Below are 13,503 nucleotides of genomic sequence, written 5' to 3'. Positions count from 1 at the left end.
AGGAAACAAAATAAAATGAAAAAAACTTTTCTTATTCAACATTCAGATATTTTAACAAATTCAATCCTAGAAATTTTGATCATCATCATCCAACAGTGCCAAATAAACATTAGTACACAATCTACTTTTCTATTGGAAGCAGCCTATCGTCATTCAACTATCCAATGAATGGGTACAAAATTTCAGAACAGTAAGTCTGCATTAATGGTCTAGCTGAAAAACATGATCCCTTGCATGAGACTGCCCAACAACCTCCAATTTTCTGATCATGTAAAGGTGCCATTTCAATGTCAAGCACAAACCAAAATGTGATTTTTCTATGTTTTTATTTGAATTTTCATATTAGAATTACTAGAATCAAAAGGTTTTGATCTTGGATATTCCAATCAAAACATAAAACTCATATTATAAAGAATTTTTAATGTTTTATGGTCCTTCACGTATAGTTTTAATTAAGGCTTGATGAAAATATAGGTAAGCACATAAATGTGCTATTTCATAAATTTTATTAGTATTGCTTGCTGATATTATTGCATGGAAGCTCAGACTGCAAAAAAATGACTTTGTCAGAATGTTTAAACTTAATAAAAAACAGAGATTAGGAAACATTTTGCCACAGGGGAAAATAGTGATTTTATGGAGCAAGTTTATAATTTCACATGCCTCCATATAAATTAATGAATAGATGCAAAAGCTGCCAATAATAAGAACTTTTGTATTAAGACAGTCAGACAGAAGAAATGTGAATAAACACAAATAGATGCAAAAAAAAAAAAAAAAAAGTGGGGTGATATGTTGCCTCGTTGAGCATAAAGACTGCACAGGCTGTTCAACTACAGTAATCTGCAGTCAGAATGGAGAAACCATGTGATATATCAGACTTTGAAAAAAAAAGTCTTATCAAGTGTACATGCTTAGCAGGAGCCATGATTCAAGAAATGAAAGGTACAACTGGCTTTTCAAAAGCATTCATCTCAAAGGTTTTTAATGACTGGAAAGCAAGTGGTTCTTCCACATCTCAAAGTGGCAGAAAAACAATACTTTAAGAGCGAATCTTTCATGCTCTAAGGAAGGTTGTACAGAAAAATAGGACATCTAGTGTGCAGCAAATAATATCCAATTTCAACAAGCCCAGAACTGCTCTATTTTAACCCATATTATGTGCAGGGAATTGAAGAAATCGGGTATTGGCATTCGCCTGCCTATCCAGAAGCCACTTCTTTCAGAGAAAAGCAGAAAATGTGATTGGACAGTGGAACAATAGAAGAAAGTTGTGGTCAGACAAATCATGATACATTTTGTTTTGCACTGATGGAAAGCAGGGATTATTATTATTATTAGCCATATGGTGCAAGGAAGCCTGAGGCTTATGTTGCACCAGCCAAAAAAATTTTGAGTACCCTGAGAGAGAGAGAGAGAGAGAGAGAGAGAGAGAGAGAGAGAGAGAGAGAGAGAGAGAAGTAGGAGGGAATCACTAAAACAGAGAAGAATGATGATATCCAGCTCAGGACACTGGGTGTGCCAAGCCCATACTCACCAGATGTGAGCCCCTATGGTTGTGGCAAGAACCTCACAAAGCAATGGGTCTACTTGCCTTGTTAAGGACAACCCAAGCATCTAGAGGTGATATCATGGTATGGGGAATGTTTTGTTGGTATGGACTGGGATGACATTCAACCTTCCACTGGCATCTGTTGATACAAGTGGAAGGCTGAATATCATCCTGGGAGTACAGTCAGTCCTCGTGTAACACGCGTTTTCACTACACGAATTCGATCATACACGATTTATAAATAGGGGAACGATATCGTATATAAAACAAACCGAATTCACTTATTCATGATTTGCCTTTGTGTTTACAAGAAATGGCAATCAAACGCGGAATCACCCGAACTGAGTGCAACATGATAGGAATGAAGAGAAGATTCTGAAAATGTATTTATGTTTTTTTATATCAGTGAAGGGGAAACCATAATAATGTAAATTCACCATAATAATGTAAATTCACCATAATAATGTAAAACCTACACAATTCCAGCTATCGGAATTATCGCAAATGCAATTAGATCGAGTTTACTACCAGTTTATAACAGATTCCACTAGCAGAAACGCAGCTGGAAATTGTTTTATAGTAGTGACCTCCAGAAATGTGCTTTAGTAAAATGTGAGCTAGTGAGGTGTTAATAGTCTGTCTCTGGCTTTACAGTGTTGTTTATTCAGTTGCTACATGTGTGAAGCTTTGTTTATGTGTATCAAGCGTGCCTCCTCAATTTGTAATTGTGCTTTATTTCCTAAAAATTAGTAAAATACTTAAAAGGTGTGAAAAGGAAGCATCCTAGTGAAGACACTACAGATTCAGAGAGAAAAAGAAAAGCAATATCGATAGACAGAGGCAGACTGGGTCAAAAATTATTACCCAGGAAAATTTGTAGCCGCCTCATACTAGTGTTTATGGCAAAAATCACACCGGCCTCCATTGTGTTCTGGCCTCTGGCCTGCTGGGGTTTCCCCGGTAAGGCTTATAGCCAGTCCACCTCTGTCGATAGAGAAAAAATATGAAATTGTGAAACCCTTTGAGCAAAATGAAAGACCGTGTGATATTGCATGTGTAACAGGCCTAAATGAGGCAAAGCCAAGAATTAGAAAGAATGCAGAGAAAATAAAAACTTTCATAGCAGGAACAACTCAAAGTGTAACAAAATCCATTAGATCAAGACACAAAGAATTGGAAGAGATGGAATGGCTGTCTTCTGTTTGGATAGAAGATCAAACAAAGAACAAGTTTTCTTACGATAGAAGCAAAAGCATTAGCAATATTTTATTACATAATAGTCATAATAAAATACGTAAGTATTTTATTACTACTATTAATAAAATAGTCGTAAGTATTTTATTACGACTATTAATAAACAAACACTAAAACACCTTATAGAATTCATGGCATGCTCTACACTTGCTGTTATTCAAAACAAAGGCAGTTCGATTTGATACTGAATAAAGGTTCGTATTTTTTTGGCCAGTGTGTGTATTAAATGCTGAATTTCATCAAGCAACATGAAATATTTTAGTTCAATGTTTCAATAACATTACTGTGAATTTTTCAGTCATGGCGAGGCAAACATCATCACTGAGCCATACTTCCCCTCCAATTGCTCTTTTCAAAAAAATTTGGTAGTATTCTAGATTCCTCTCTACAATGTTCTTACCTGGAGAAGCTAATCCCCCCCCACACCCACAACACACTTGGTTTTAGCCGTTCTAGTTACAGGTTATCAGTGATAACCTGTAACCATACTGTTGTTTATCCCTCTATCAGTCACTAAAATTATCTCAAAACTGAAATTATCATTCCTTCCTTGTTTCCTTCCCAAAACCTTTCATTTTAAAGAGGAATGACTTCTGAATTTCACAAGCAATTTTCTACACATTTTAGGATATTACTAGTAATTAATGGTGTAAATAATAAAAACTTTAATGGAATGAATAATAAGACTATTATTCGAAATCATAAACATTCATGATGCTTTCATATATACCATACAATGTAATACTTACCACTAGGAGGTGACGTGCAAACAGTATTTGCAGTAATATTGCTTAATGGTCCACATCCAGCACGGTTCAATGTACACACTTGGACAGTATACTTGGTGTTGGGTTTGACTGGTGTTTTGAATTCTAAATGGCTACTTTTTACATTATGGGAAACTGAAAACTTTTCTTCATCAGTAATTCCATTATTATTGCGAAACTCAGCCTTTCCCATTAATGTCACCTATTATGATACAAATAAAATAGACAAAATTTATACAGCATACTTAAATAATTTGCTTTATAAAATCAAAATTTAATTTTTAAAAGAAATTATATATAGAAATATCACTATTTTTTTCAAAATAATTATAACATGAGTAGAGTTGTGTTAACCTAGATAAAACAATATTTGTAATGCTGAAAAGAACAAAAATCAATATATATACATATTGTAATTGACACTGTAATATTGAATGCATGAAATGCTACGAAATGAATTTGTTGAATGCATTTCATGAAAATGAATGAAGTATTTCACAGCACTAAATACTGTGAAATACTTTTTTATTTCTGAAAAATTTTTTTCCTTTCATTGTAGTTTTTCATTTTTGGAAACCCTAACCTGCAGAGAACTGGTTTTTGGTCATTTTCTTTCTTTACCTGTCATTGTTTTTTTGGACAGACTTTATTTATTTTTTTTTTTTTTCAGCTACATTTCATGTCTGGTCAGTGCTGACAAGCATATTTATCATAAGAAAATTAGAGCTGATTCACTACACACTCTCTCTCTCTCACAAGAAAGAAGAGAATTTTTAACTTCAGTAGATGGGTTGACATAATAAAAAGAAGCAATATCACACAGAATTTAGTAATATATTATTTGCAATTACAGTATATAATATAAATTAATTCAGAAAAAAAAAAAAAAAAGAAAACAGTTAATTGAATGATGTACAGTTCTTTATAGATTTTATGTTTTAAGGTTGTACATTTTGTGCTATAGGCTCTGGGTTGGCTGTTTTGGTACAGCTGTCTCATCAGTGCAGTCAGCTGCTATACTAATTATTATTTATACAATACTGATAACTTAAAACAAGGACCAGTGTTATATAAATCTGCCTAGCAATTATCTGCTGGATTCCTGTCTCTTCTTTTCATTTCATTTTAGTCAGGGAACAAGTGATGAGTGAAAATACTTCGGAATTTAGGTCTCTCTCTAATGGGAGGGCCTAAGCAAAGTCAAGTAAGAGTGTACAATCAGTTGCCCCAACATTTGTGTCCCACTTTACAAGTTGTTGTATAAACTATCCTGTCAGATGTGCTCAGCTTCCTTGACATAGATCAAAAAACATTTCCAGGGTGAAGACAACTACCACTGATTTAATGAAGGGAGGAACTACGTCTGTGAAATTAAAAGATGCCTGAAAGACAAACTAAAAGATAATGCCAATCTTATATGGTAACTAAAAGATGTTAGCACACCCTACTCTTTTGGGGAACAGGGGTCTCAATACTTACCCAAGAAACTTAAATTTTGATCTGAGGCTTTTCCAGAAATAAATAGGGATGAGAAGATAACAGTACAACATATCCTTAGACCGCAAGTTGTGGAAATTATCACTGTATAAGAGTAACAGTAGCCAAACACCATATAACCCAGAGTGTATAATAAGCAGACAGTGAACAACAGCACAAAGATGGGGGGGGAGGCTAAACTTTCTCTGTTCAGATACAGCACTGAGAGATGACCCAGGATGCCATCACATTACTCTAGTATGTTCTACACAGTTTATAAGTGGTCTGAACTCTGAAGAATAAGGAAGCTGACAAAGACAATTTTTGAATACCAAAAGCTACAGTTATTTTATTTGCTAATATCTTTTTCAATTGTACAGCATTGCCAGAAAATGTGAATTCACTATAAGTTTAAAAATCTGACACACTGTCAGGACAGCTGTTTCAGAGTTGACTGGCTTCTTATCAGCTGGACGGTGGCCTTATTGATAAATGTATGCCAAACTGTGAATAATGTAGTTTGTCTTTGTGACCAGCCAAGCAGTGTAGGGAAACAAAACTTACATGTAAAACATAACTGTTTACACATACCTTTCAGCACTACAGCTGACAATACCATATGACTGTGGAGACTGCTGTACAATACCATAAGACTGCAGAATTATATTTCAATGCAGTAGTTGTAATCAAATAAAATTTGTATTTTTCTGCATTTGATTTTGATCACAGGAATATCTTTGCTTCCACCAATCTCCCCCACGATCAAAATTTAACACAGAAAAGTGTATGAATTTTATTTTATTTAAACTGCTGCACTGAAATATAATCCTACAATCCTGAAATACTGCAGTATTGCAATATACTGCAATTTCCAAATCTACACATATAACATTAATTCAGCTTTTCAGCTTGCCATTTTGTAATGATTAACACTGCTAATCCTTTGGTATTAAATATTACCCTAAAATATCTAACCTGTCACTGAAATGATCCTCAAAAAAAAAAATACAGCAGAATATTAACATTCAACAAAAGTGATTTAACAGGAGCATTTTGCTATGCTTAAAAACTGTTAGCACTATAGCTACTCATTGACTCATTCTGGCTAGTTTCTGAACCTTCTAGCTCAGGGCTCACTCTATGTCAGCTTTGCTGTAATATATAGACCCAGAACTCTAGGTTTCTATAAAATTATTCTTAAATATAAGTTTGGCACTAAGTTTTCTGGCTGTCTCCTTTGGAAAAAATCCTAGCAGCACCTATGAATGTGTTATTATGTTTTCATTCTTCAGCATTATGGAAACAAGTTTGTCACTGAAGTTTGAAGTATGGGAAAATGCCAATAAAACATAAATTGGCTCGCCTTTCTGTTTCCACTTTGACCAATAGCCAACATTTGAAATTGTGAATTGCAGAGTGAAAACTGTGTACTTGCAAAAGCATGATACTTGATAAAATTCTGGTGAAGTCACTTTCTGCAGATAAACATATAAGATGCATTTTAAGTCAAAGATTATGGAATAGAAAAGAAACAGAAAGATTATTATTATCATTATTATTATTATAAAAAGTAGATTGTTTCATAAAATCCAGCACATGAAATTTTAACTAGTAGTTAAAAGAAGATAGAAGGTATACCATTTAAGGACGTGCCAGAAGTGTTACTTAAATATGTGTACAGTGCAAAATAGAATTATAGGCATATCTTGTGCAAAAAGAAGTGGTTGGACATTAGTACTGGGTACCTTGAACTGACTGCAATTTTGGTTAAAAGGGATTCTTAACTAATAAAAACCTCACAGTTTTCAAGGCTTATTTTTTAAGAGAATAAATATATACTCTCTTATATACTGAATAGCCACTTTATTAGGTGCGCACCTACCGTTTCATGAAATGGAGCATCCCTTCAGTAACAGCAACACGCATTTATACCATGCAATATATAGCAGGTGGACATTGAGTAGGGATGCTGTATGTATGCAATTCAGTGCAAACATGGAAAAAATGAAAGATAGAAGTAATTTTGAATGTGGCATAGTAATTTGCACCAGATGTGCCAGTATGAGTATTTCAGAAACTGCAACCCTGATGGGGTTAATATTAGCTGCATGATGCAAGGAAACCCAAGCTTTTACTCCATAAATTAAAAAAAATAAATAAATAAAATTTTAAAAAAATTATAAAACAAACATTCAACTGACCTTTGAATTTCCCCAAGCTGTCAGCCTCAACTATCACTGTATAAAAGGATTGACAGTAGCCAAGCACTGTATACTAAGATAGTGTAATAAGTAGACATTGAACAAAGGTATGGGTGGAGGAGGGGGGGAAACAAACTTTTTTTTGGTAGCAACTGGCTGGCAAAATGAAAACTTCTTACAATGATAATGCACTCTAAACCACATAATTAGAATTTACGGTTCTGGTGTCATTAATAAATAACTGAAAATTTCATCTTCATTCATTTTGCTAATAGGGCCTTATGGAACTCAAAGTCCCTCCAAGGTGCCCAGTTACCAAGCTCCTAGCCCACATAACATATTCACTCTTTCCTCATATAGATGCCCTTTTACTGATCTTACTAAGCATATTCTTTGGACCTTTTCAAGAAGCAAATTTTCTCTATGTGCAGATGTCAATAAATCATCAATAGGACACCATGGGCCCTTCTTGCCACCTGTTCACATTGTGAAAACTTCATGTCTGCCCATATAACCCACTTTTGAGTTGCAATATGAGAGGATTGTCATGTATGACCATGTCTCAGGTGTATCAAGGTTGGTCCAATAACCGAATAACATCCAGCCAACAGCAATCTCTAGTTGGAAACTAATTTTATTCATGTGAGAGGCCAACGGAAACTAATAAGGTTTGTACAGAGTAACAGAAAAGCTACAGTCAGTCAGATAACACCCAGTATAATAGTAATAACCAAGAGGTACTTCAGAATGAGAAAGTCATTGTACACTGTCTCAGATGGGATATTACAATCAATGACCCAAAAACCAGGTTTCACTCCAATCAGCAAAAAAAATAAAAAAAAAAAAAAGAAGAAGGAACAGTTACAGTAAGCTCAGGAACACCTACACTGGAAGAATGGAGGAAAAAAGTGGCAGAATGGAGCCTGGTCTGGCAAATCCCAGTTACAGCTGTTTCACACTTAATGAATAACCAAAATATGATATGATTAAAATAGCATGAGTTTGTGGATCTATCCTGTCAGGTATCACCAATGGAAACTTCCCACATCATTATATCACCACTGATATAATGATGTGGGAAGCAATTTTGTGGTGCCTATTGGACCCTTTGATAACAGTGTAGAAATAATTGGATGCTCACAAGTTATTTGAAAATTATTTGCAAGGTGCATCCCTTGATGGATGCAGTGTACCCATCTGCAAATTGGTTCTTACAACAGGATAATGCACCATGTCACAAGGCCAGAATTGTACAGAACAAGTTTTCGGAACAAGAGAGTGCCCACTGCAGTGGCTTCCCCAGTCACTGGATATCTTGATTCAATTGAACATCCATGAGATGAAGTGGAACCAGCTCTTTGCAGTAGCTTCACAACCATCCAATTTGCAACAGCAATTGGGTAAACATGGACTAGCATCTCAGTGGCATACTTATTGACATCTCACTGTGTTTATGCCTCGACGAATCCAGGCTGTTCTGAAAACTAAAGGGAGAACTATATTCACTATTAAATAGATGCACCTAATAAAGCAATTACTTAGTGTAAAAACAAATCAATTTTAATATGAAAAATTTACATACAATAATGCATAAAATTAAAGCAATATTATTTGTATCACCCCCTACCTTATAATTTTGTATACTACCTCTTGGATTTTTTGGCAAATCCCAAGAGATCAGAATGTAGTTCAATTTATCTTCAGTGTCATGCTCACAGCGAACTTCAACATTTTCAGGGGGATCTGCCACTGAAATGGTATTTATACTTGACTTTAGAATTATTCCATAAAAATATAAAATACTAAAATGTCATATGTTTAGATAAGGTGAACTATTTCAAATTATTATTCTTTGACTAATGAAATTTTTATATGGAATTGCTGTTGTTTTTTTCATGAAATTTATCGAACAGTCCAACAAATTAGTGCATAGCATCATGTTAGTTCATAGTAAATCACCAAAGTAGGTAAAACGGTATCACTTTTGTTATATCTCATACTGTGAATGCTTTCACAATGAGTCGCCTTGATATTGTACTATCTTGAATAAACAAAATTCGCCAGTGGAGAAGACTAATGTTACTTATTCTCGGTGGATACCAATGTCAGGGCAACTCGTTGTGAAGGCATTCACAATATGAGATATAACAAAAAATGCCATTTCACCTACTTTGGTGATTTACTACAAACTGACATGATTCTATGCACTAACTTAGAATTAATAATCCGCACAACCAAAACACCAACCGGAATAATAAACAAAATACACATATCGTTCTCCCCTACCATTGTAGACTTACTCAGCAACTTTGTAAAGTATTTTCCAACACTGATATAACCTTAATGTTTTCTTCGTATAATAAATTAAGATCTATGTTCAATGCTTACAAAGAAACATACAGTTACCCTATATGCGACATCAATAATGTCGTTTATTTAATTAAGTGTCAACCAGGATGCAACACATGCTATATCGGAAGCACCACTGCAAAATATGGTACAATAAAAACCTCCAAAACACGCACTTATTACCATTTTAATAGTTTCAAAACTGATCATGCCAGCACCGAACTCACTCAACACGTTCACTTCCATAATCATAACCCCTAAATTGATTCAGCTGTCTCTATTATTAATTTAAAATCCAGTTACAAAATTTTTCAATACGAGGCACTTGTTATAGAATAGTGTCACCATAACACTAATTTTAATGCTTTGAATACAAAACTCCCGGCAAATCTTTCACCGGTCTGGAACCTGACACATGCGAGGTTCCCATGTGTTTCGAATGCATCAAGGAAAATCAGGACTCTTTAAACACATAGTTCTCCTTTTACCCATCATTGCCAACTGAAGACATTTATACGAAAGTCTCTTGTTATGACTATTGGCCTCATTTAGCTTTCACGTTAATATTTCATATATATGATAACCTGGAATAAGATGGTCCACTTCTTCCCTGGGCAAATCTTAACCACAGATCTTTTAATATTTTTGTCCTTATTTATTATTTTTAATCCATATTCTAAATTAGTTTTAATCCTATTCCACCTTAACATCATGTAACAGAGCAGATTAACTGAGGTGAGTACCAACAATTAAACCTTTATGCTATCATCCCCATTTAGGCTATGTACTAACATGTTTGATTAGTGAATTTTTTGTAGTCTGAGGCTTTCAGCCCTAAAAACTTTTTTAAATTTATGGAACAGTTATTATAAGTATTTATTTATTTATTTAAAAACAATTCAATTATCAATTTCATTTGAATAAATTTACAAAAATAATACAAGATTAAAGAATAATTGTATGCAATGCGATCTTCTATTGTAGTTATGTATTGTGGTTACATCTTTCACAACAAATAATTTAATTAGATTATGAAATAAATTACTATTCAACTTCTTCAGGACAAAAAAAAGGGATTTTTTTCATGGTGTTTGTTTAACATCAAGGCTCATTTATTCCAAGTATTTGATAACATTTTAAGAGTTGAATTTTTTCTTTTGAAAAATAAAAGTCCATCAGAGTTGGCACTAGGTAGGCGGGAGAACTGTGCTCCACCCAGCACTTCACTTCACTTTGTTATTTTTCATTTGAATTGGCAAAGCCAAGTGTCTTATTTAGAGGCAGTTGTGAATTCCATGAGCAATATACTTCACTTGAGTACGATTCTGAGTATTGTCAAACCCTGTATCTAACAGACAAGAATAACTCTCATTCTTGTGATAAACAAAGGAATATTTTGGTAGATGTAACCTGTAAATATAACCTGTCTCCATATTTTCTTTTTTATTTTGTGATAAAACTTTATTTTTTAAATTCTGCTTGGAGTATATCAATTTTTGACCTTTTATTAACATACTGCAACACTTATTAAATGTAATTTTTTATTTTTAAATGAAAAATTAAAAAAGGTTGTGATTTTTATATCTATTATTTTCAATGAAATGTAATCTTTATTAATTTTTTTTAAAATATACACATGAAACTATTAGTCTCTCCTATTTTCAAGTCTATAAAATCATTAAGTGTATGAAAATTCAGCATAATGCATGCACACACTTGGAATTTTGCTTGGACTAGAATTCTAATTAAATGTTATTAAACTACTCAAGTAAGACTATATGTATAGTATTAGTATTGGCAAATAATGCAAGTTTATACATCATCAGCCAAAGAAAACACTATCCACTTCATCGCCTATCCATCCCTTGTAATAATTTGTGGAATGCTTCCTTATATTTATTCAGTTCAATTCTGCCACTCAGATGGAAATTTGTTCCAACATTCAACTGCTTTCTGGCTGAAAGCTAATTTCCATGCATCTATCCTGATGCCATCTTTTTTCAATTTAAATTTTTATCCCCTAATGTGTGTTGTCTGAGAAAAGTAAGGATGCTATCGGCATCCTTACTCAATCCATTTAAATCCTTAAATATTTCAATAAGATCCCCTCATAGGTGCCTAATTTCCTTGTTCTACAATTTGCAGAACTGAAATCTTATGGTACAAGTATCATTTTGTGTCCTTGACTACTCTTGTTACTCTTCTCTGGATCCATTTTAACAGGTTCACATCCTTTTTAAAATGAGACTTCCAGATCTGATGCAGTACTCAAGATGCAGCCTAACCATAGCCTTATATAATGGGATAATCACCTCCTTGTCTCTGCTGGCAAAATTTCTGAATATCACTGACAGAGCCCATTGAGTTGTCTTAGCAGACAGGCGCCTCCGTAGCCAGGTGGGAAGGAGCAGCAGTGCATAGCACACACTTCTTGATTAGACTGGGGTTCGAGCCCGTCACCACACAAATCGTATTTTATTCTGGGAGTATTACTGTCCACATGCAGTACCTTGCATTTATCGACATATGATTAGGAAGGTAGACAGAGGAACAGCCTTGAGCTAGTGATTAATGCACTCAGATAGATATCTCACTCAGGAGTCTTTCAGATAATGTGCCACAAGAGACAGGTTAAGAAGAGTAAAATTGACTCTCAATATATATTAACTATAAGAAACTATCTCCAAATTTTATGACGATACAAAAAATAAAATTCTTAGTGTAAAATTATCTACAACTTTGTAAAATTCCTACAAAATCTAAATTACAAAAGACTTCCACTTTTTTCCTTTGGTAAAGATAATGCCAAAATTTTTAGGAATGCTTTTAATACACTCCACAGAAGACTGGACTTCCTGGACTGGAAAGCCTCTTTGCTGACAGACTGATCAATGAAACCTGTTGTACTCCCCATAGGAAATTCAGCATATTATTATATATTCTGCTAAACTGACTAACTATGGAAAACTTATTGGTTGCTAGAGTGAAAAAATCATAACTGCGTCTCGAGCTGCTTCACTGTGGAAGTTCATTTACATCATAATTGACAGGTTATAACTAGTGGATAATGCACCATTTGTTGTTTGCTACAAACATACTTATCTAGTCAGGATGAGCTAGTCAAAATCTTCTCATTATGCAATTAATGCAACGAAGAAGTAATGCTGACATTTTACAATTATTACAATTTTACATTTTATAATTTTACAATTAAAAAAAAGTTATCACCAGTTGAAATGACATTTTCAGTATAAATTTACAAGTTTAATTAGAAGAATTTATAATGAAAAAATTGATAAGGAAATTGTTTAAACATGCCACACTACATAAATATACATTCCAATACAATTCATCTGTAACACAAATCAAAAAAATATAAAAATGTTAGCAAAATCTGAAGTACAGTTTTATACACGCTTCAGTATCAAATGATTTCTTAATGACCATAAAACACAATGCAATAAAACTCCAGTTGCCTGCAAAGAAATAAAAATGTACACGTCACAGTGACATGACAAATAGCACATTGCCACCAGGGAGACTATAATAGAAGTTTTAGAAAATATAATAAATCTCTTCAATCCTCAACCACTAGCAATGCAAAATATATATACATTATTTACATCTCAAAAAATCCTAAAGTTTCATAATTCCCAAAATATAGAAAATAAAACAGATGTGCTGTCCTTGATACGTACAAGAGGAAAACTTTCATATGACATTAACCCAAAAGACATTCTCCAGCCTCTCTCACCAACACTTGCCTGCTATTATGTCAGTGGTTGTAAAGGATAATGATTTATGGGCACTGCATCTCTTTTCCATAATGTAACTTCTGGGAAATAGATAAAGCCTTTGATAGGAACTCATTCCATTCTCTGCCCGCTTCAATGCTGAATGCCTT

At 33.8% G+C, this 13,503-nt stretch overlaps 1 protein-coding gene across 1 annotated transcript in view; it reads right to left on the bottom strand.

Annotated features, from left to right (window-relative positions):
- The window catches only part of LOC150086058 (tyrosine-protein phosphatase 69D-like), a 495,496-nt gene that overhangs the window by 141,990 nt on the left and 340,003 nt on the right, over positions 1 to 13,503 (bottom strand). Inside the window, exons 7-8 of the mRNA XM_090374352.1 lie at positions 8,878 to 8,999; positions 3,556 to 3,775 (exon numbers count right to left, since the gene is read on the bottom strand). Of these exons, the coding sequence (XP_090230478.1) occupies positions 3,556 to 3,775; positions 8,878 to 8,999 (342 nt within the window). The remainder of the gene's footprint in view (positions 1 to 3,555; positions 3,776 to 8,877; positions 9,000 to 13,503) is intronic.

This window comes from Mastigoproctus giganteus, chromosome 5 (assembly GCF_048544385.1).
Source record: "Mastigoproctus giganteus isolate SK-2022 chromosome 5, ASM4854438v1, whole genome shotgun sequence".
NCBI lineage: Eukaryota > Metazoa > Arthropoda > Arachnida > Uropygi > Thelyphonidae > Mastigoproctus > Mastigoproctus giganteus.
This window is presented reverse-complemented; position numbering and strand designations above follow the sequence as displayed.